The 25,450-nt window shown below is 40.9% G+C and overlaps 1 protein-coding gene across 1 annotated transcript; it reads left to right on the top strand.

Annotated features, from left to right (window-relative positions):
- The first annotated feature begins 1,477 nt into the window (after positions 1-1,477).
- On the top strand, positions 1,478-25,332 carry IRF6 (interferon regulatory factor 6). The gene is given in 10 exon segments (XM_077481521.1): positions 1,478-1,661; positions 10,039-10,215; positions 11,941-12,145; positions 12,729-12,839; positions 15,102-15,248; positions 16,680-17,072; positions 17,368-17,375; positions 17,377-17,487; positions 24,128-24,341; positions 24,344-25,332. Coding segments are annotated over 9 exon segments (1,407 nt in total). The 5' UTR covers positions 1,478-1,661; positions 10,039-10,041; the 3' UTR covers positions 24,388-25,332.
- Positions 25,333-25,450: the final 118 nt, after the last annotated feature.

Below are 25,450 nucleotides of genomic sequence, written 5' to 3'. Positions count from 1 at the left end.
GGCCAGTCTTAAGCCTCGTACACACGGTACGATTGTTGGCCAACCGAGCGTCTAACTTTTGTCTTAAGCCTTGTACACACGATACGATTGTTAGCCAAGTGAACGCCTGATTTTTGTCTTAAGCCTTGTACACATGGTACGATTTTTGGCCAACCTAGCGTCTGATTTTTGTTTAAGCCTTGTACACATGGTACGATTGTTGGCCAACCGAGTGTCTGACGTTTGTCTTAAGCCTTGTACACACGATACGATTGTTAGCCAACAGAACGCCTGCCTTTTATCTTAAGCCTTGTACACACGGTACGATTGTTGGCCAACCTAGCATCTGATTTTTGTCTTAAGCCTCATACACATGGTACGATTGTTGGCCAAGCTAGCGTCTGATTTTTGTCTTAAGCCTCGTACACACGGTACGCTTGTTGGCCAGCAGAGCATCTGATTTTTATCTTAAGCCTCGTACACACAGTATGATTGTTGGCCAACCGAGCGTCTGATTTTTGTCTTAAGCCTCGTACACACAGTACGATTGTTAGCCAACAGAGCGTCTGATTTTTGTCTTAAGCCTCGTACACATGGTACGATTGTTGGCCAACAGAGCATCTGATTTTTGTCTTAAGCCTCGTACACAGGGTACGATTGTTGGCCAACAGAGCGTCTGATTTTTGTCTTAAGCCTCGTACGCACAGTACGATTGTTGGCCAACCGAGTGTCTGATTTTTGTCTTAAGCCTCGTACGCACAGTACGATTGTTGGCCAACCGAGTGTCTGATTTTTGTCTTAAGCCTCGTACACATGGTACGATTGTTGGCCAACAGAGCATCTGATTTTTATCTTAAGCCTCATACACACGGTACGATTGTTGGCCAACCGAGTGTCTGATTTTTGTCTTAAGCCTCGTACACACGGTATGATTGATGGCCAACAGAGCGTCTGATTTTTGTCTTAAGCCTCGTACACACAGTACGATTGTTGGCCGACAGAGTGTCTGATTTTTGTCAAAAGGGCTTGTGCCAGGATTTTGTCTTGCCTACTAACGGTACACAATTGTCGTACCACAAACACGAGCTGAGGAATTTCAGTTCTTGAACAGTGCCCATTTGGGCCCTTTCCGCTAATTTCGTGTTGGGTGAGCATTGATTCTGAGCATGCGCGTTTCAACTTTCGACTTTTTGTGTACTGACTATGCGAAAATGTGACGTCAAACCATTGTCCGCCGAAAATTTACTAGCCTGTCATCCAACATTTGTTGGCTGAAAATTGGACAAAAATTGTCCAAAAGACAACCCCCTGCCACCAATTGTACTGTGTGTAGGAGTCTTTAGTTAGAGAAGTGAGGAAAGCATTGGCCAGGTATGAAGTACACAGACACATCTATACACAGGGAGCCTTTCCCACACAGCTCAGCTCTGCCCTGACTCAGGCTGTGAGGTAGAGGGTCACGTGAGCACACAGCAGCTGGCAGAGCAGTCCTCACTAAGGTGTGTCCTGTTGCCTTGAGCCACATGACGTCACGAATACCTGAGCCAGGCAGACAGGAAAGAGGAGAGAGCCGGGTAGTGTGAGGAGGGATCGGGCCAGAGAGGGGCTCTGAGGAGGAGGGAGCGCACACTTCTCACCACTCACCGTGTGTGTAATAGGCTGAGAGCAGAGCTCAGGTGGAGGTAAGTGTACCTGTGTGCCTCGTTTCCTCTACGTCTGCTGCCATAATGCTAGTTTCGGTGTAGGGTGGGATCGGCTGTGTTACCATCGGAGCTTTCACTGTTTACTATTCTTATTTCTATTCCATTGTGTCCTGTGTGCCCTGATAATAGAGATCGGGGTGGCTGGGGGAGTCGCTGTACAGATGGCTCTGTTTGTTTTCTATTGGTTACATAGAGATTGTTACATTGTTTGTACAAGGAAACTGCCGGCAGTTTTCTCTCCACTTCAACATCGTGTGTGTGTGTGTGTGTGTGTGTGTGTGTGTGTGTGTGTGTGTGTGTGGCCAGGAGCCCAGACTCCCGGCAGATGTGTATGGGGCCCCCAGACTCCAGGGGAGGGCCCATGGGACTACTACAGAGATACTGGTTACACTACATAGTACTCCCTGTGTAGGATAATCTAATACAACACATGGATCTACTGTACTGGGGGGGATTGTCATTATTGTATGGCCAATGTACATTACATCAACTCACACAGCCTTCCCAATCCATTTTTGTTGCAAGTATACATTAAAGGGGAACATTGCTTTTTTTTTTTTTTTTTTTTTTTCCCCCTTACACCCCTCCCCTTTTTCATAAGAGGGGGGGGGGGGGTAAAAAAAATAATAAATTCTCCCCCTTCCTATTAATTTTGTATTGTAATTGTGCTGCGTAAACTGTTGGTCCTATATAATAATATAGTTTGTAGGTGTTACTTTCATGAAAATCAATATACACTTATTGGAAGCTAGAGGGTGTGTGTGTGTGTGTGTGTGTGTGTGTGTGTGTGTGTGTGTATATATGTATATGTGTGTGTGTGTGTGTATGTATATGTATGTATATATATATATATATATATATATATATATATATATATATATATATATATATATATATATATTTCTCTAATTATTTATATAATTTTCATTCTGTCTATATTCATTTTTTATTTTATTTTTTTATATCAAAGATGTGTAGCAGAATACATTTTGGCCAAAATCCTATAAAGAAATTTAGATCTGCTCCCTTTTTTTATTTTTTTTGTTCACTATCATTTAGTCACTTGAGCTCCACAAGATTTCACCCCCTTGATGGCCAGGCGGTTTGCTTGCTATTTAGCACTGTTCTATATTAACTGGTAATTGCAATGGTCGTGCAACACTGTACCCAAGCAAAATTTCTATAATTGTTTTTTTCATACAGAGAGAGCTTTCTGTTGGTGGTATTTGATCACCACTGATTGTTTTATAAACATTTTTTATTTTTTTTTGTTTATACCAAAAAAAAAAAAAAAAAAAAAACACAAAAAACAAACAATAGTTTACACTTTTGGCTCTAAAATGTATATCCAATAAAAACAAAATCAAATTTCTTTCTAAATTTTGGCCAAAATGTATTCTGCTGCACATTTCAGATTATATATATATATATATATATATATATATATCAATATCAAAATAAGAGTATACTGATTGGTTTGCATGAAAGTTTTAGTGCCTACTAATTATAGTAGTAGTTATATATTATACCTCTGTATTTGCGGACGATACTAATCTAAGCAGGGCAATAACTTCTCTGCAGGATGTGGAAAAAACTTGCAAAAAGATCTAAACACATTAATGGGGTGGGCAACTAACATGGCAAATGAGGTTCAATGTAGAAAAATGTAAAATAATGCATTTGGGTGGCAAAAATATGAATGCAATCTCTACACTGGGGGGAGAACCTCTGGGGGTCCTAGTAGATAAGCTTGGCATTGCGTGCCACTGCTGAGCCTCTGCTAACAAAGCAAACAGAGTATTGGCATGCATTAAAAAAGGGGATCAACTCCAGAGATAAAACGATAATTCTCCCGCTCTACAAGACTCTGGTCCAGTCACACCTGGAGTATGCTGTCCAGTTCTGGACATCAGTCCTCGGGAAGGTTGTACTGGAAATGGAGCGAGTTCAAAGAAGGTCAACAAAGCCAATAAAGGGTCTGGAGGATATTAGTTATGAGGAAAGGTTGCGAGCGCTGAACTTATTCTCTCTGGAGAAGAGACGCTTGGGGGGGGGGGGGATATGATTTCAATATATAAATACCGTACTGGTGACCCCACAATAGCGATAAAACTTTTTTGCGGAAGGGAGTTTAACAAGACTCGTAGCCACTCTCTAAAATTAGAAGAAAAGAGGTTTAACTTTAAACTACGTAGGGGGTTCTTTACTGTAAGAGCGGCAAGGATGTGGAATTCCCTTCTACAGGCGGTGGTCTCAGCGGGGGAGCATCGATAGTTTCAAGAAACTATTAGATAAGCACCTGAACAAGCACAACATACAGAGATATGTAATACTGACATATAATCACACATATAGGTGTCTTTTTTTTTTTTCTCAACTTCTCCTGCTATGTAACTATATTATTATATAGGATTTATATAGCAACAGCAGTTTACGCAGCGCTTTACATATGTAGAGGGGGGGGGTAGAGTTCAATACAAAAGGGGGGGGGTGTATATATCTATACATACATACATACATACATACATACATACATACATTTTATTTTTTTTATATATACTACTAATGGCGATCAATGACCTCTAGCGGGACTGTGATAGTGCGACGGGCTGACACTGATGGTTGCTGGGGGTGGAGACTGACTGATTAAATGCCTCTGATATAAATACAGTAGTAATACTATACGCTAGCTCAGTAGGGGTTGCCATCTAGGGTAGGCAACCTCAGCCCTCCAGCTGTGGTGAAACTACAAATCTCATCATACCTCTGCCTCTAGGTGTCATGCTTGTGATTGTCAGGGTTTTGCAATGTCTCATGGAACTTGAAGTTTTAAAACAGCTGGCAGGCCAAGGTTGCCTACCCCTGATCTTGTGCAATCAAAGGGTTAACTGTATACCTGACTATGTGTAAAGTGTGCTGCCTTTAAGAAGATCTGTTTCTCATCCCTGCTTTGCAGGGATGAGAAACTGAGAGTGTGTTCCTTTTGTACAGAGACCTGTGTTGTTTACCAACAAAGCTCTGGGCTGTGATTGTACACAGCCGATCAGCAAGTCCTGGCCATGAATCATTGTACAGGAACCTGTAAGCAAGTCCTGGCCAATCACTTACACCGCATGCCCTAAGCCTGGAAGTGGGCCGCGACATACAGGTACGTCACTGCAGTACATAACTTTTTTTTCATTTTGTATAAAGCAAAGGGACCATTCTAAACCCTTTTTATCTGAGTTTGTTTTCAACAGAAAATGCACCAACTTTCAGGAGCCATTGTAAGAAGCTAATCAATGTTCTCTTTACCTGTCAGGGGTCATGCTATGGCTGTACACACACACACACACACACACTGTGCAGGTCACTGTCTTCCTCCTATTGCAGCTGAGCTCAGCCTTTCTGGGATAGGAGGAAGAGTGTGCATTATGCATGTGCTTGGAGTATGCAACCCATATCTTCCATGGTGTGGAAATAAGTCAGGACATAGAAATTTAAACATTGGGAGTATTTCAGCCAGGCTTCATAGGTGACAGAAAAGGCCTACAGGTAAGGCCTTGATATCCAACTATATTCTCACAAAGGGAATAATGTATTTTAAACTAGTGGGACCCATTATCTACTGCATAGGCCAGTGTATGTAGAGACAGTGGCAGCCGCTCATAAGGGGTGACTGTCTCTAATCTCCATGCAGGGCACTGGGCACTAGACACATGGATTTCAATGGGGGTGTTTTTTGAAACCCGATTAAAGCCTGAGGCTCTAACTGGCTTCAAAAAGGGTGGTCTCTGCGCTCGGGCTCACCCACTTGTGTGGCAGCGTATTAATATTCACTAATGTCTGCTTGCTTCTCCTCCCGGCCAATCATGAATTGGGTACTGAGACCAGATCGACCAGTAGTCCTAGCCCCCCCCCCCCCCCCCAAAAAAAAATTGCGCACCAGCCACTACTATGTAAAGGTGAACACTTTATACTGGCTGGGCCTCCATGAATTGAAAATGGTGTGTAACCCAAGTTACAATGAATCCAGCTTTATATTATACAATTTTCTTATTCAATTTTCTTTTAGATTTACCTTTGACTATGTGGTGCAAGGGCCTTCCTGATTGCATACAAAATTTAAAGTGTACAGGTTTGACCTTTATATTATATGGTTTTGATAAATCTAAAGGGAAATTGTATAATGTATGGCCAGGCTTAGACAAACAAATCAGTAGTTTATTCTTACTGATGTTCTATAAAAGAGATCCCTGTTGTCACCTTGTAAAGCTGATCCCATACCGCCCCCCGTGTTCACTGTACAGTTATATGCTGCCTTGTATCTGACTCCATTCAGTATTTCAGGTAATATATGCTACTGTGCCTTGTGTTTCCTCAGATCAATAGTTGCCACTTGGTTTCTGTTCTCTGGTAGTATGTACTTTACCATCTAAAATATGTCATGTATACAATACTCTTTTTAATATATGTTGAAGGCCAAGGTGTTTTCATTTTGGATAAAGTGAGGATTGGTTAGGTAGAGCGAGAGGAAATCTTTCCAAAGTAAGGCAAATCCTCCATTGAAGGATTTTCCTTCTATTCCATTTCTGGTGACTGCACTCTTTACTGTCCCCCTGAGAAGCATTTCATGGTGGGCTAAGGGCTTCTTTTCAGTGAGTGGTAGAGCAGTGGCTGCCAGGCTTTTAGAAGGCATTTAAAAAAAAAAAAAAAATGTTGACAGGTAATTAGGGATTTTCTATGTAAATAATGTATCACAAGCCAAATGTTTGTGGGGCAGCTTAGTTAATTTGATAGGGCAGCAGTACTGCCCTCTAAATCTGAAATCTGACATGGGTTACAATTTGTGTAAGACCCAGAGTGTCTGCACGTTATGTTTTTAGGTGGGTGATAAAACCATAGCACACAGTTGCCTGCTTGTTTTTAAGACAATAGCAGTGGGTGAATGTCCCCAGCATGGACACGGATCACAAAAACATGACAGCGGTTCTAACCCTTCCCTATTCTTTCCATATATAGAAGTGTTAATTGATAAAAAAGAAACCATTAACAAACTGGAAAGTAAATGAACAAAGAAAAATCCAAATCAAAATTTGGCGTGATCACCATGGGTGTCTGCAAGGGGGGGGGCTAAATCAACAAGGTGTCCCCACTTGGGCACTAGTGTCAGCGTGAGCAGTCCTTGCAGGGGCTGCCACTCAATGAGTTCTTCCTCCCACACCCCTGATGGGATGGCTCAGGCCTTTGCTCATCTGCAGCCCTTACTGTGTAGTGAGAGGTGTAGACCTGGCGGGCGCCGCACACTCAAGTAGAGTGGTAGTGTTTGGTGGTGGTGGAGTTCTGCCTGCATGTGGAGTCATCTGCGTGACTGTCTGGTGGAGGGACTGTGCTGTGCAGTGGCCGCCCAGCTTGGGAGAGTACAGGAGAACAGTCAGCCTGAGCAGAGGAGGAAGCAAGGAGGAGTTGAGTGGAAAATAAATATATTGGAATGGCACCCCCCATGCATCTGGGCACGCAGTGCATTTTCGGGAACCGCAGGGATTTCCCTGTGTCATTGTTTTTGCGTAACACTTCAGCTAACCCTTACTTTCTATTTTTATACTTATCCCTTTTGCCTGTATGACTTTTATTGCATGAAATTGCATTTCAAATAGAATTTCTATGCCTGGGTGTGCATGGCTGTTCTTGCTGTAATGCACATAGATGGACAGTTGACTGTAAAATATCCTTGGTGGTCGGAGGATATCAATGTTGTCCTGTGACAAAACTGATTTTCTGTACATTATCAATGGAGAAGCAGCATTGTCACCCTAAGCGGATATTACTTATTGCAATACAAGCATTTATATAGTGACCGCTTTTGTATGCAGTGCTTTGCCTACTCTAACTTTCTCCACCATCAATCACTCATTATATTATTTTTTATTTTATTTTTTATTGCATCCCAAAAAAAATCTTGCTTTTGCAAGAGGACCAAAGGGTTGTAAACTATATTGGTTCCCATAAAAAAATGGCAAATTTTTATTGTAGTATTAATGAAACCATTTATATCTTACCATGCTCATTGTGGTTGATTAATTCAGATAAGCCACACTTATTTTGCTGCATTGCCCCACGCCAATTTAGTTTGCCATGAACCAGAAGGTGGCAGTGCCAGCATAACATTTCTACACCTTTCCCTGGTTCAGCCACTGTACTTTGACATGGAAAGAGGGATGTGCATTTTAAACCCCCAAAGAAATCATTAGGAGGGGAAAAAAGAGGGATGAGAGCAGATTTTTCAACTCTCATTCCCCTTCCCCCAATGGGCTTTTAGCTTGGAGGAGGGGCTGGTTTTGGCATCTTAAAGACCTCTTTCTCACCATTGGGATTACCTCTACCTTTTTAAGGCCTTTGCCAACAGACATTGGGCCTGTTTGATGGCATCAGTTTTTCATTAGTTTGAGATGCTTTTACGTTAATTTTGAATTTTTGGATGGGTGACCTGCAGATCTCCTTTTGATTTGCTTCAAGTGGGTTTTGCTTTCTCATAGACGTATATAGGGTGGCGAAACCCCCTTTTGAAGCAAGCTAGTTGAATGAGTTGACTTTCTGTTGGGTTTTATTTGTCTCTGACCCCATTGGAGTGATCTATTTTTTTCCGCTCCCTATACTTCCTGTCTCAGAGATGCCCAAACATGAAATGGAAGCTGTATTTAATTTTTTTCTGGAGTAGGAATGGCAGCAATGAAAACATTGCCAGATGTTCTAACCCTTCCTCACTGTACTGCAAATGTTTTATGTGCTCTTCTTCTTTTGAGGGTTTTTTTTTGTTTTGTTTTTTTGTAGCTGTCACCCTTTTAAACGATTCAGGTTATCACACTTTTTGAATGGAATACAAAATGCAGTTTTTACATGATTTATTTTATTAAGGGGGAAAAAAATGCTGAGCTATTGCCTTACATAGGAACTGTTAAGTTGCTGCAGTTAGTCGGCTGGTTTAACTATTCAGTGTCCTGCCTCTTCTTCCTCCACCTGCTGCTCTGCTAGAGCCCAATGGCTCTGCCCCTTCAAGGTACTTTGCAGAGCAGCGATCACTTCCTACACATAGGCCACTGGTTAAACAGGCATTTTGTGTTATACCATGCTGCCAAATTTTATGAATTAAGTACTGCTACATTTCTACCGGTGTGCAGTCATCCAATTTTCATTTTAGTAAATGTTCTGGAATTCACACTGATTGTTTATTCAGTGATGAAGATGAAAGGCAGGAGCAAATTATAGAGCTTTTATCATTGCAGTAGGAGTAATGAGGTAAACAAGATATGTCTGTAATGACCTGTTTTAGTTGACCTTAATGACATTAGGGCGTTCCACTGAAGGAATTTTCTGTGTCCAATGTTGTATTTCTATTTTATGTTGCTTCATAAACGTTCCAACTAACCAGTGCAACAGTAGACACTGTAGATCAGAAAAAGCAGTCGCTGTAAGGGAAAAAGAGGAGTACGCAACAATGGCTGTGAATTCTAGGAGCCGTAACATCACTTAGACACCAATATCCTAGCCATTTTGCCCCCCCCCCCCCCCCCTTCTCCCCTGCAGGTGCTGCTAATTGTCACAGGGGAGTAGAGCTACATGATCACGTGACTAGAGCAGAGTGGACCAAAAATAGGTAAGTAAGTGGGGGGGGGGGGGGGGTGGATTGTTAGCATTGGGCTGGAATTTCACTTTAAAGTAGCAAACTGTCCTTGTGCATGAGGCCTTTTACTGCTTCCCTTGGTTAGCGGTAATGTTTTTATAAAGCAACGTAAAATAGATATACACTAGGCTGGAGTTCAAGTTTAAAATCTGCTGTAGAATAAAATTACTAAGAAGTGATTGGCTGTACTTCAGCATATGCTGATGGTTTTTATAAGCATAAACGCACATATGATGTATTCCTTGAAATCAGTATTTCTACTTTTTTTTTTTTGCACTCGCATGTGTCTGTACGCGCACCAGAGTACAGCCATTCATTTCTATGGCCAGTTGTACACACCATCTGATTTATTGGGCAGGGAAAAAAGACTACGGTTTTATACTACAGCTGATTTTAAGCCTCAAACTGTGTGCATAAGGCCAAATTATTTTCTATTTTAATTTAAGTATTTTTTATATATATATATATAAATTTTTTTTTTTTTTTTTTTTTTTTTTTCCTTGTACAGGTTGTAGTGCTTGTGGATTCTTAGTGTTTGTCATATATTAATCATGACAAGACAGGAGAAATAGTCAATCAGTTCCATTTTTTTCAGATACCGTTTTGAAGAGCATCTGTAAAGAAATATCCTTATTTAAAATATATTAAATGATATTTAAGTGTGTAATTTTATGCAGGATTTTCCTTGTCTTTCAGATAATGGCTTTGCACCCACGCCGTGTTCGGCTAAAGCCATGGTTGGTGGCTCAGGTGGACAGCGGAATGTATCCAGGTCTAGTATGGCTAGACAGGGATGCAAAGAGATTTCAAATACCATGGAAACATGCAACACGTCATAGCCCTCAGCATGAAGAGGAGAACACTATTTTCAAGGTACATGCTTCCATTAAGATGCATAATATTACCAAATTGTGTATGGGGCATCATTTAGTTATTGTGAAAAAGAGATGCAGGACATAAAAGATTGTGCTTCCCCCTTAGTTACAGCTGACCTATAGATTGCATGTTTAAAAGTAGGATCAATAGGTTAGGTGGGCAAAGTGAAACAGTAATTGGGCATATTAATAAAGTTTAACTGTAAGGTCAATTTAATTTGTTCAAGTTGGACTACTGGGTTCTGTAGCAATGGTGGCCGATGTTTACATCTGGCACTCTTTCCTTATGCCCCCCTTTCCACCACCAAATGCTGAGTCATGTTTGCCAAGATTCACCCACTTATGTAAAAAAAATGCACCAAGCTCCCACTCCTCCCAGCCTACTCCCTACTAGAATAGTTTAAGAACAATTAACTTAAGATAGTTTTAAATGAAAGGTTGCTGAAAACCCTTGCACTGTGTATTGCACAGGTACTTAGGATGATCTCTAAAGCCATAGGGCAGCAGGCTTAACAGAGGTGTTCAGTGGGCTCTGCCCTCTAATGCTAGATGTAGCCTACTAGAGGAGAAAACAAGCCTGTAGCCAATGGTTTGAAAAGGGGAAGCAGTTTACAGTTATTAGATAATTGCCACTTTAAGATCAGCTAACCAGTTACCTGCCAAGGCTCACCAGGGAAAGTAAAACTCAGACAGGTTAGAAAAGCCTGATTGCTATTGCTCTTCCCCTGATGAGCATTAAGTAGTGGTGCCAACCTCTTGCCTTCCCTGTTGGATAAACATGAATGTGGGGCTTCTATCTTTTGGCATGTTCAGTTAAGCTTTGACAAAAAAACAACCTAGAAGCTGATTGGTTTCTCTGCAGAGCTGCACCAGATTTTGCACTTTCCAATTATAGTAAATAAACCCCCCTTGCCCAAGTTTAGGGATGTGCTGACCTAAAGTGAAGTGTGAGGGTGGTCAGATCATGTCTGATCACCCTTAACGGCTCATGCACATGAGCGTAATTTCAGGAAAAAGGAGCACAAAGTGTCTACTATGGCCAGCTTTACAATGTTTTTCTTTGATTAGTGAAAGTAAACCAAAAATCTTAAGAAAAAAGGAATTCCCTTGACAACACAATTGTATTCACCTCCTAGTCTCACAAATGTATCTTTTAAAAATACTACATTTAAAAATCTAATTTGGACTTCATCTGTCATGATCAAAACTGTCAATAGTGCCATTTCTTGAAGATGCAGGCTTTGATCATGTTACCCTGATCCAAGCTTTGCTACCTAGTGAATCACAAGCATGTGCATCGCAGCTAAATGTTACTTTTTTTTTTTTTTTTCCTTCACCTAAGCTTATTTACATGAACGATTAATCACTTATGATCCCTTTTAACCCACTGGGATTTTTTTCACCCCTGTTTTTTTGTAGATTTGTGTTTAAAAATAACATCTGATTTCCTAAAGGAGGGATTAAAATTTCAAATGGATAATTGTACAAGTGTCCAACATCAGTGTTGGGGGAGGAGAAGGGGGACTAAGAGATTTGGTTACAAAATAGGAATTGTTCCACCAAAAAGGGGACATTAAAAGCTATTAACGATTACTGCAAAGAATGCACTAAGCTCCAAATGGAAGATATCTGTGTATTTTCTGTTTTACTGTAAAAGTGTTGAAAACATTCTGTTAAATCTGGTACATTATTCAATTTGACTGTAATAGTTTATCTTTCATAGGCATGGGCTGTAGAGACTGGTAAATATCAAGAAGGAGCTGATGATCCTGATCCAGCAAAGTGGAAGGCCCAGTTGCGCTGCGCGCTTAACAAAAGTCGAGAATTTAGACTAATGTATGATGGAACCAAAGAAGTTCCAATGAACCCCGTTAAAATCTATGAGGTCTGTGACATACCTCAATCCCAAGGCCCCATCATAAACCCAGGTAAGAATAAAAAACAAAGGTACATTGGCATTCAAATGCAGACATTTTGTCAGTTATTTTCTGTATTGTGGTTGAGGTTTGACTTTATGCATTTCCATCTTTTGGATTAATTAGGATTAGAGATTGAAGTGTACACTTGAGTACTGCAAAATTTGCTATAAAGAAATTTCCAAAAATGAAATTTCTGCATATAGAATGCAGAAAGATTCCGTGCTCATGACAAGCAGGTATAAATGCTGTCTGCCTGACCATTTCTTTAAAAGACTAAGAAGCATGCAGATAAGTTTACAGTGTGTAAATACAGTCATGGCAGGAAAAATGGGCATGACTTTATTGCTTGTAAGGCAAAAGACAATGTCAAGAGCAGTAATTGAGAAGTAATCCATACCAACCAATCAAATGGCTTTTTTTTTTTTTTTACAAATCTAATTTTGATTAGTTGCTTTGGGTTTACTGTACATTTATTTATATTTTGCAGTGTTTTGACTGTTGAACCCCCAAACTAGGTTTGTGATAGCTGCAGATAGACTACCGCTAGTTTTTGATTTTTCACGTTTCTGATCAGTTATTTTCACTGCGACAGGTTCTTCTGGTTCTTCACTATGGGATGAAGAGGAGTATGAAGAGGATGATACAAGTCAGTCACAGATGCATGTCTCAATTCAGGAGCCCTTTAATGGATTAAAGATCAATGGTTTGTGTCAGTATATTTTTCTAATAAGATATAATTGTTGGTACATTTGAAACTTGAAGATGTTAATAGCAGGAATGCTAGACTTGAGGCAGTGAGCTCTTGGCAAAGATCACTTTAGTAGCCCTCCACCACCTTCTTAAAGCAACATTTAATCTTTACCTCTAATTAAGCCACATTTCCCCCCCCCCCCCCCCATTCTTTTTTGAGAGGGGATCTTACAGCTGCAGCAAAGGTTTGCTATAGCTCATAGTTGGGAAACCAACAGCCATCTGTTCTATTATGGTGAAATGGGAATTAGGCTTTTCTTACACTTGCCAGATTGTCTGTTGGTTAAAGTGGGGTGGGGGGGGGGGGGAGAACCAGGAGTGTTCTGAAGCCAAATGTCTCTGTCATTTTTGGTGAAACATCTGAGTCCTTTAATGTAACCTTGTACTGCAAGAAATTTAGAGGCTTTTTCACTTATGAAATTCTAGTTGCCTATTTAATACAAAGATTTCAGAAATTCTGATCCACCAAAAGCTGGGAGTCTATCGAGATCTACTTGGGTAATACAAATCCTGTAGCTGAGGCATGTTACTTGGGTAAATATGGACTATCCATGGGAAAAGAGGAACGGTTTGGTATTGGGGACCGTAAAGCTATAATATAAGAATTATCTTGAACTCCAATAGTAGATACCACTTTCTGGTTTTAATATGTTTCTAATTGTCTTTAAAGTGGTTGTAAACCCTTACAAACCACTTTGACCTACAGGTAAGCCTTACCTGTAGGTCCAAGAAATATCTCCCAAACCTGAGCGTGGCATCGTCGGTGGCGAAGATGCCGCGCGTCTCGGCTCCCGTGCGCATGCGTGGGAGTGACGTCATCGCTGCTCCGGTGAATCACAGCGCTGGAGCAGCGAGACCCACGGAGACCCACCAAGAAGATGGACGCTCGGAACTACAGGGGACAGCGGTGACTTCACTGGCTCCTGTGTCAGGTAAGTGACACTTAATGGGCTACTATGTGATGCATAGTAGCCCATTATGCTTTGCCTTTGCAGGGAATGAAAGAGGAAGTAAACTCCATCAGGGTTTACTTCCTCTTTAATTCAGAAAATGGGACGCTGTTGTGCTTTACAGTAACTTGCACATATCTATAAAAAAAAAAAAAATATATATATATATATATATTCCTGAAGTGTCATACCAAGGGAGAGTTCCAGTAATAAAATGATTAAGGATTCATGCAAACTGGGCTTTTACAGGCATAATGTATATTGTGAATTCTTGACACTTTCCTGTGTTCAAGGAGCCACACATGTCAGAGCCTGCCATACAAGTGACTGCTTTATTCACAGCTGTGCTGTTGTACACACCATCCAATGTATTTTCCAAACCTAGCACTTTTGCATTTGGAAAATGCTGTATATGGCATATGTTACTCCCCAGGAGCAGGAAAGTGCTAGGAGATTACACTAGGCATTTATTTTCCCATGCATGAACCCTAAAGCTGCTTTGTAAAACTTTTTTTTTTTTTTTTTTTCTTTCTGACCTTTTTTATTTGGTTACCTTGTGCCTCTAGCAACACGCATATCGCAGTTGTCGCTATGTATATAAAATGAAATATAAGTTCCGTTCTCCTCTTTCTTGGATGGTGTTTAATATAACTAATCGCTCCCAAAGATTTCGTCACATTTTGAAACTTTTTCTGCCCATACTAAAATTACAAAGCTATTCCATAGGCACAAAAAAATCTTATTGCAGGGTATTTTTTTCACACATATTAACTTACTGGTTTGCAGCTAAATAAAATTAAGGCTTTGTGAGACACCAGTATACTATTACAGGGCAGTTCCTTAAAGGGTTAGTAATGTTGCCCAGCCTGTCTGTCAAGATTTGGGAATGATGAAGCTCACAACACAAATATGTGACCTGTATTTGCCTTAAATATTCAATGTACTGTTTTGCTGCTGAAACCGGAGAGCATCTGTAGAAAAATGGCTGTATATACTTTATTTTGCGATATTGCTTTACAAAAACAAAATTGTCATTGAAAGTGTATAGTGTGGGGTGTTTTTTTTTTTTTTAATAGATTCACTTGTGTATTAAAAAAAGAAAAAAAAAGTAATTTTAAGTGGCAAGTTCTCACCTAAATGTTCAATGGGGAAGATATAGTAGTCCGAATTTTATCTTGTGCATTCTTCAGAAATGTTGTGCAGCTGTAATTTATTATTGGCATTGTGCAATGTAAACATGCTTGCTTTCTCTTGTATCTTCATAGATTCCCCCATGGCCCCAGCAAGCTTAGATAGCTGTACTCCTGAACCAGACTGGCCAAAGTCAGAACCGCAAGACATGGAGGTTCCCCAGACCCCATCAGGGGTGGATCTTTTTGGGTCTCCGGAATTGTGGATTAGCTCCCTACCTAGTAAGTAACTAGTACAGGAACTGAAAAAAAAATGATTGAACAGTTTTTTTTTTTTTTTTTTTTTTTTTTTATGCCAACATTTTATAAAGCGTTAAAACTTGAAGCGGAGTTCCACCCAAAAGTGGAACTTCGGCGCATTTGTCTCCTCTCTCCCCCCCCCCCCCCCCCCCCATGCCACAACTGGCACCTTACGGAGGGGAGGGGCAGGATACCTGTCTTTCACAGGTATCCTGTTCCCACTTCTGGGAGTCTGGGCCACGCCCCGTGACATCACCGCAGAGCTCTCTCCTCCTCTCCCAGCTGCTGGGTCAGTAAGAGAGGAGCGGGGCCTCGCACATGCGCGGTAGGGTTCCCGGCATGAAGCCGTAAGGCTACACTGCCGGGTACCCTTACCCGCAATGACAGTGGCAGCACTCGACCGCTGATGGAAATATCAGCTGCGGTGCCGACTTCGCTGGACTCCAGGTCAGGTAAGTGTCCTATTGTTAAAAGCCAGCAGCTGCAGTATGTGTAGCTGCTGGCTTTTAATTAATTTTATTTTTTGGGGTGAAACATTGCCTTACTCCACTGTAGGCCATGCTTGCAAATACAAATGATTGCTTGCAAGAGGCTGTCTAGCCATTTTGAGGGGTTTCATTTTTTCTTTAGTGCCCCCAAAGATGCAATATTTGTTCCTGAAGTACTCCTATCGGTGAAAGTGGTAATTGCCACATATGCATTTCTGTATTGTGGTATTCTGGTTGCTGCTGCATCAGAAAATCTGATTCACCGTGGCAGTCTAAACAATTTCTAAAGTTGGGAGGAGGGGAATTTTTAAGTATAAGTCAAATCCCCATCTAAACATGTTCCAAATCCAGTTACTATATGGTGCCTCTAAGGTAAACAACTCCCATTACCTTCCTGACTGCAGCTCAAGGTGGCAAAGTTTCAGCAACAGAAGCAATGCTGTCAGTCCAGAAAGCAGTGAGGTGGACCAGGTGTAGCTAGGTCCTGATTGATCAGCTACATGCTTGTGAATCAGCAATAACCATGCATTGCTGTTATGCCATCACATCAGGCTGCATTAGGTGGACCTCTCTGGCATGCTAGAGAGGTATTTGTAGGACTTTGCAACAGGCTAAGAGAAAAATACAGATGCACTTACAGTTATTTGCTGCAGCAATGGGGGGTTAAACTTCTGCTTTAAACTAGTCCAATGCAACCAGTGCTATATTTTCCACAAGAAAACTTGGTATCTGGTTGCTATGGGTTGTACCTAATGTTATACAATTACTCCAAAAGTGCAAAGAACGAACACTGTTCTTCTAGATGGGAGCTTGTGAGCACGTCTTTTTATTTTTATTTTTTTTATGGTGTGTGCATATACTGTATTTACATGTCAGGACTTTTAGTCATGTATTTTACATGTGGTAATTTATTTCATTTTTGCAGTGACCGATCTTGAGATCCAGTTCCTCTACCGGGGTAAAGAAATGGGTCAGACAATGACTGTTAGTAACCCTCAAGGCTGCCGGCTTTTCTATGGTGACCTAGGTCCAATGCCCAACCAAGAAGAACTTTTTGGTCCCATCAGTCTGGAGCAAGTGAGATTTCCAGGCCCAGAGCAGATTTTAAACGAGAGGCAGAAGTTGTACACTAGCCGCCTGCTAGATGTCATGGACAGAGGACTTATCTTGGAAGTTAGTGGGCATGCCATCTATGCTGTTCGACTTTGCCAGTGTAAGGTTTACTGGTCAGGACCATGTGCTCCTTCGCCAAATACTCCAAATCTGATTGAGCGCCAGAAGAAAGTGAAACTTTTTTGTCTGGAGACCTTCTTAAGTGGTGAGTGTTTGTGAGTGTGTGGAAGGGGGGTTGTTTATTTTCCTTTTTTTAATATACCATTGTCTACACAGCTATTGCATACTGTAACGTTAATGCAAATTTCTATGGACCTGTTGTCTCTAATTTCAGTGAATTATTGAAAATGTATCTGCATATCAGTTATAGCAACCTTACTAGTTAAAATCTCATATATCCTTTTCATCCCATTAGTTAACCTAATACTTAACTAATCTCCCCCCCCACCCCCTTTTCCATGGCTATTATATAAATGTTTTATTTTTCATCTTGCTTTTAGAACTAATTTTCTCATCAAAAAGGAAGTGGAGCTAAGCAGCCTCCATATGAAATCTACCTGTGTTTTGGAGAAGAGTGGCCTGATGGTAAACCAAAGGAGAGGAAGCTGATTATTGTTCAAGTAAGTGTGATAAATACTGCTGTACAACTAAGAAGAAAGGTTAAATTTGAAGTGAAAAGCTGTTTAAAATACAATATTGACATTGGGGCTGTCTTCAATATTGCTTGAACCTTTGGGCAGCCGCCCATATGCAATAAATAAACTAAAAATCAGTTTACTGCAGCAGATCAGGCAGTGGTTGTGATTGGTTGCTAGAGTTTACAGCGTATTCTTACCGCTCACTGACTGGTTGCTAGAGTTTACAACACACATTATGGCACACTGGTTGTTTTGAGGTTACTGCACATCATTTCTGCTTGCTGATTGGTTGCTTGAGGTTACTGCACATTATTACTGTTAACTGACTGCTAAAGGTTACTGCACATCATTATAGCTCACTAGTTGCTAGAGATTACAGTAGACCATTACTGTTAACTGGTTGCTAGAGGTTACTGAACATCACCGCTCACTGGTTGCTATAGGTTACTGTGCATCATTATCACTTACTAGTTGCTAGAGATTACAGCACCGTGTCTCCTCACTGCCTGAACAGCATGCAGTGGGTAGGTGACAGGACCCACTAATAGGAAACTTCTAGAACTTGTTGTTCTCAATGAGCAGAACACAAACATCTATGCAGCTTAACTGAGTATAGGTAGCAACAGAGCTGAATGTGAGTAGCTGGGGGTGATGGGCTGTAGGAATTAATGACTAGTTATGCGCCAGGGGAATAGAGAAGTCATACAGGACATGTGAGACTTACACAAACTTTGTCCTCAGCCAGCAAGTGACTAGCGCCGAAAGGGGGCTAAACTCCAGCTGCTCCTTTTGCCTCAAGTTAGACGGCCCGATTGTCTTTTTACCTAGACTAAATGGGTGCCTGTTTGTGTGCCCAAACAAATGTAACAGTTTAACCTCCCCTGAATTATATGAAGGACTAGCTAGACTGTAAAAATGGGTTTTAGCACTTTTAACCAAGATTATCCATGGTTCATAAACCTGGCTGACGTTTCCAATATAATGCCAATTCTTACACCAGTCTTCCTTGTTCATTGCAAGGCTTATCGGGCTAAGCATGCAGACGTGTGGTAGGCTTGCAATTTAACCACTTAATAACCGCCCTATAGCCAAATGACGGCTACAGGACGGTTTTCTTAACTCTGGGAGGCCGTCAAGCACTTTTAACCAAGATTATCCATGGTTCATAAACCTGGCTGACGTTTCCATTCCCGTATCTAATGACAGCTTATTCTGACCATCGTCTGTCATTTTGTTTTCAATATAATGCCAATTCTTACACCAGTCTTCCTTGTTCATTGCAAGGCTTATCGGGCTAAGCATGCAGACGTGTGGTAGGCTTGCAATTTAACCACTTAATAACCGCCCTATAGCCAAATGACGGCTACAGGACGGTTTCTTAACTCTGGGAGGCCGTCATATGACGTCCTCCCAGAATTCCGCTCTCGCGCGCCCCCTGGGGCGCGCACTCGAGAGCATCCGTGACCACAGGACCCGGCGCATCACGGATCACGGTAAACGGCCGCTCATAGCGGCCGTTTACCACGTGATCGCTCTGTCAAATGACGGAGTGATCACTTGTAAACAAACCGGCGTCATGTTATGACGTTCCTCCCTCCCCCTCTCTGTACCGATCGGAACAGCGGAGGGGGAAGAGATCGGTGTCAGCAGCGATGTGGGCTGCATCTGCAGTGCCCACATCGCTGCTCACCGAAAATTAACCCCTGAATCCCTGCAAATACTCTGCAATACCCTGCCATTACTCTGCAATACCCTGCATTACTCTGCATACTCTGCAATACCCTGCATTACTCTGCATTACCCTGCAATACCCTGCAATACCCTGCATTACCCTGCAATACCCTGCAATACCCTGCAATACCCTGCAATACCCTGCAATACCCTGCAATACCCTGCAATACCCTGCATTACCCTGCAATACCCTGCAATACCCTGCAATACCCTGCAATACCCTGCATTACCCTGCATTACCCTGCAACACTCTGCAACACCCGCCAATACCGTGCAACACTCTGCAATGCTCTGCAACACCCGCCAATACCGTGCACACACTCTGCAATGCTCTGCAACACCCTCCAATATCCTGCAATGCTCTGCAACGCCATACTCTGAGATACCCAGCCATAGGTCGGTGATACCCTGCAATACCCAGCCATAGACACCCCCCCCCCTCCCGCCGCCCTCCGGTGCTTCTACCGACTCGCCAATACGATCAAATCCAGAATCTTTTTTTTTTTTTTTTTTTTTTTTTTTTCAGGCTTCCCAGCTTAGAGGTGAGATGCGGGGTCTTATTGACACCATATCTCACTGTAAAGAGGACCTGTCATGCCATATTCCTATTACAAGGGATGTTTACATTCCTTGTAATAGGAATAAAAGTGATCAAAAAATTTATTTTTGGGGAAAAAAATGTCAAACTAAAATAAATAAAGTAAAATGAACAATAAAATATATATATATTTTTTAAAGCGCCCCTGTCCCCATGTGCTCGCATGCAGAAGCGAACGCATACGTAAGTCCCGCCCACATATGAAAATGTGTTCAAACCACACATGTGAGGTATCGCTGCGAACGTTAGAGCAAGAGCATAATTCTAGCCTAGACCTCCTCTGTAACTCAAAACATATAACCAGTAAAAAAAAATTAAATCGTCGCCTATGGGATTTTTAAGTAGCGACGTTTGGCGCCATTCCACGAGCGTGTGCATTTTGAAGAGTGACATGTTTGGTATCTATTTACTCAGCATAACTTCATCTTTTACATTATGTAAAAATTGGGCTAACTTTACTGTGTTTTTTTTTTTTTTTTTTAAGCACAAAACTGTTTTTTTTTTCCAAAAAAAAGCATTCGAAAATTTGTTGCGCAAATACCGTGCGAGATAAAAAGTTGCAACGACCACCATTGTATTCTCCAGGGTGTTTGCTAAAAAAACATATATAATGTTTTGGGATTCAATGTAATTTTCTAGCAAATAAATGATGATTTTTACATGTAGGAGAGAAATGTCAGAATTTGTCCTGGGTGCTCCAGAACGCCTGATGGCGCTCCCTGCATGTTGGGCCTCTGTATGTGACCACGCTGTGTAAAATCTCACACATGTGGTATCACCATACTCGGGAGTAATAGCAGAATGTGTTTTGGGGTAATTTGTGGTATGCATATGCTGTGTGAGAAATAAACTGATATGACAATTTTGTGAAAAAAAAAAAAAAAAAGTAAAAACTTGATTTTGCAAAGAATTGTGGGGAAAAATGACAACTTCAAAAAACTCATCATGCCTCTTACTAAATACCTTGGAATGTCTTCTTTCCAAAAAGGGGTCATTTGGGGGGTATTTGTACTTTTCTGGCATGTTAGGGTCTCAAGAATTGAAATAGGCCGTCAGTACTTCAGGTGTGATCAATTTTCAGATATTGGCACCATAGCTTGTGGACTCTATAACTTTCACAAAGACCAAATAAATATCCACCAATTTGTACTTATTTTTACCAAAGATATGTAGTAGTATAAATTTTGGCCAAAATTTAAGAAGAAAAAATTACTAATCTGCTAAATTTTATAACAGAAACGAAGAAAAATTCATTTTTTACTGAATTTTCTGTATTTTTTCTTTTATAGCACAAAAATATAAAACCCAGCGGTGATTAAATACCACCAAAAGAAAGCTCTATTTGTGTGAAAAAAAAGGACAAAAAATTTCATATAGGTCCAGTGTTGCATGACTGAGTAATTGTCATTCAAAATGTGAGAGCACCGAAAGCTGAAAATTGGTCTGGTTATTAAGGGTGTTTAAGTGCCCAGTGGTCAAGTGGTTAAGAAACTGTCCCATAAAAAGAAAAGATGGCTTTTATTTGCCATCTATATTCCTGTTTGTAGATTTTTCCCTTTGTTTTTTTCCTGGTGACTATACATGAACTAGAGACGAAACCTCCTCGATAAGCATTAATAGGAACCAAATGGAAGTTACTTACCTTTTTATCCATTTTTCAAAAAAAAAAAAAAAAAAAAAACTCAATCTGGAGTTAATCCCAAAGTGAGAAATTGTTGATAAAGGGATAATATAGAAATGTAGTTGTGCCTAAGCAGTAGCTTTCAAGATTTACATTTTTTGCCTTGAATGCCTCCTTGGAAAAATGGTGCACATCCTTACAATAATGTGCCTAAAACTATTATATATATTCAGTCATGCTGATTCTCTGTTCTACTGTATAGCTTATATGTACTCCACATAAGTAAGGGCTTGCTGCTTTTATGTAGCTGTTTATCCTTTAAAAAAAGGCATGTATTGTAGAACTGTCTAGTTCAGTCTGCGGTAATAAGATGTATTGGGTTTAGCTTTACTGAGCCAGGTTTTTTTTAAGCACCTCTCCTGTGAGACAAAACAATTTGAAAGGGGAGCAATCACCACCATATTAGTAGTAACTTCCACACTTGTGAAAAGACAGCTGAAAAATATATGTAAACTTTCAGTGCTACAATTCTATTTCCCAAATGTATTTATAAAGGTCATATATTAATATACCTCTTTAACTTGTAATATAATGTGTGTATGTTTAAATGAAATAGGCTTTTAAAACATTTGTGGCACTGGGTAAAGCACCATCAGATGGCCAGTTTGCCTATTAATGCCTGTGAACCAAACATTAATGCCTGTGAACCAAACTGTTCTCAGACAATGTGTGGGTTGATTTACTAAAACTGGAGAGTGCAACATCTGGTGCAATTCTGCATGGCAGCCAATCCACTTCTAGCTTCAATTTGTTCAATTAAGCGTTGGCAAAAAACCTGGAAGCTGATTCGTTTCTATGCACAGCTACACCAGATTTTGTACACTCCAGTTTTAGTAAATCAACCCCTGTGTACAGAGTGGATCTGAGTGGCTCAGATTGGTCATAGAAAGACCTTTTAATAACAATCGCATCTGTGAGCCCTTCTCTTCCTCTCGCAATGGAGAAAGGGGGTGGAAGAGGAATTAATGACTAAAGTCACTGTGGAAAAACGCCCCGCTGGCATTTCTGGCCTTGACCATCTTGAGTAACAGCAGACAATTCATGCAGCATTTACATCCTGTTCTTCAATCAGGCATGCGGACAGGAGGGTGTACTTGGCTGAGAAAACCCCATCCTCCCCCCCCCCCCCCCCCCCCCCCCCCTCCCTAAAGACTTCAGGGATCTATGATCTCATTTGCCTAGGCCTGAAAACCAGGGAGAAACTGAAGAAATGATAAAAAACGAGAGATAAAGAATATCATATTTACTTATCTATTAAAGCGGAATTCCGCCGGGGGAAAAAAAAAGGAAGTCGGCAGCTACGAACACTGTGGCTGCTGGCTTTTAATATTAGGACACTTGCCTGTCCAGGGCACCCGCGATGTTCTCACCCGAAGCCGAGCTGTCCCTCCGGCCCCCAGGTGCAGGCGCTGCCATCTTCAGTAAGGGAATCCGGGAAGTTAAGCCTTACGGGTTCACATCCTGGTTCCTACTGCACATGCACGAGTCACGCTGCGTGTCCTCACTGGTGCCGGCTGTCTTCTGGGACATGCTTGTCTCCCAGAAGACAGCAGGGGGGGGGGGGAGTGGAAGAGGGGTTGGGTTGGGCATGGCTTGGGTAGCCGCGGAATGTGCAGAAATCTATCGCTGGAAGTGAGAGAAAATACCTGTATTTTATACAAGTATCTCTCCCCCCTCCCCCTGAAAGGTGCCCAAATGTGACACCGGAGGGGTGGGGGAACAGGAAAAGCAGAAGTTCCATTTTAGGCTGGAACTCCGCTTTAATGCTTTTTATTTATTTAATTATTATTATTATTATTATTATATGCATCTGATCTCCAGCTTGCCTTTCGTGACCTGTACATTTAACCCTTTATCCTGCACAACTACTCTCCACCTTTCCTCTACGTGATCTATACAGTAACCTTTTCACCACCTTGCTCGGAGTATGACCTGTTTGTAGTAGTAGTGCTCCATGTCCTCTGATCCTGCTGTACAAGGTTAATGCTATATAGTTCTTAATTGATTTAGTTTAGTGTCTTTAAACCATGTACATTCCAACTGACAAGACTAAGTGCTTTAATAAAAAAAAAATCTTTTTTTACACTTTTATTCAATACTAGTTCTAATAATAATATGATCAACACCCTGTCACAGCTTCTACAGATGGGGTTTATTGCATTTAACATAATGTACATTTTTTATATTTTTACTGGCCCATATTTTTGTGGCAGCACATGTTTATTACCTGCCCCCTCAGCATTAGAGAGGACCCAAAGCTGTGCTTGAAAAAGACAAGCAGAGCAAAAGTGGATTTTTCACTGTAGCATCCCCTCTTCCTCCCCCCTCACCTGAGCTGATGTGCTTTTTGTTTCTCAGGGTACTGGTTAGGTACAACAAACCCCTCGAGTTTTGACCACCTTGGTGGTTTGAGATTTTTGCTTCTTTGACTTCTTCTCTTAGTGTTTGTGTTATAAAAATGTATTGAACGAAAAGAAAACTAACCTTTTTCTTGTTTCTTTCAAAATGGCTTATCTATTATTATTATTATTTTTTTTTCACTTTAAGCTCCTCCATAGTCAATATACTTCTAACTTGCTGTAAGAGTAACATTAATTTTCTGTTATTCACAGATCATTCCGGTGGTCGCTCGGATGATTCTTGAGATGTTCTCCGGAGATGTCACTCGATCCTTTGAAAGTGGAAGTGTTCGCTTACAAATTTCTGTTCCTGATATTAAAGATAACATTGTTGCCCACCTCAAACAGCTTTACCGCCTCCTACAGAATCACCAGGGTCCAGACCCATGGCAAATGTTACCACAGCAGAACATGCAGCCGCCAAATCTGCACCTTCAAACCTACATATCGCTCAGGCACTGCAAGCTCAGTGATGCCAAGGATCATAACTTTGGGAACTCTGTACATTATTCACTGGAAACGCTCCTTACCCAGCATGGTAGTTTGGGCTGTTGAGGCATATATTGCTTTGACTTTTTCTTGCTTTAAGGATGACTTGGAGTCTGCTTTTCAGGATTAAAAGAAAAAAACTCATTGTACGTTAATGCAGTCAGCTTAATTTGGCTGTTTGTACATGCTTAAGTCAAATGAGTACTTGCCCAATGTTTATAGTAGCATTCACTGAAATGTCTACAGAGGACTTTTAAATGTAAAATATCTAACTCTACATTTAATGAAAAATGTAATTCAAAACCTTTATTAATTTAAGAGTTTAGGGGTTAAGAGCATGGCTGCTCAACCGGTGGCCCTCAGCTGTTGCGGAATTACAAGTCCCATGAGGTGTTGCAAGACTGACAGTAACAAGCTTGACTCACAAAGGCAGAGGAATGATGGACTAGTAGTTCTGCAACAGCTGAAGGGCCACAGGTTGAGCATCCATGGGTTAGAGGTAGCTAACCTTATACTTACATTTTTTGCAGGCTTGATGTTTAGAGCCACAACAGTAAAGTTCCTCAAATGATGATAATGCCTTGAATGATATTTGTTGCCTTGTTTCCTGCTTATCAGTTCTCTAGTAAAGTCAGTCGTGCATTAATGTTCTATTTTAACTGGAGCAGTACAAGAAAGGGAGAGATCCTTGAAAGGAACTTTGACTTGTTTTCAGCAATCTATAACCAGCAAGTGCCTCAAGAAAGCTGGATTTTCTATGGCATGATTTTATTGTGGTTTGAAGTTCATACATATTTATTTCTTTTAATGTGTCAAACCATTATGCCCAGGTTTGCTTTTGTTGGTTTGACTGTAGTATATGCAGAAGGATGCAAAGCAAGCTTTTTGTAGAGCACAATAATTCTCCTTCCAATACAGATGTTCTACTATTTTTTTTTTTTTTTTTTATGTGTATTTTTTTTTTTTTTATGTAAGAGTAAATGTCTTTAATTGCTTTCCTACTGCCTGTATTTGTTTCTTCTTGCTACTAATGCCATCGTAGCCATC

The sequence above is a fragment of the Lithobates pipiens genome, unplaced genomic scaffold, assembly GCF_037356315.1.
Source record: "Lithobates pipiens isolate NorthernLeopardFrog02 unplaced genomic scaffold, aLitPip1_a1.2 Scaffold_16, whole genome shotgun sequence".
In the NCBI taxonomy this organism is placed as follows: Eukaryota; Metazoa; Chordata; class Amphibia; order Anura; family Ranidae; genus Lithobates; species Lithobates pipiens.
This window is presented reverse-complemented; position numbering and strand designations above follow the sequence as displayed.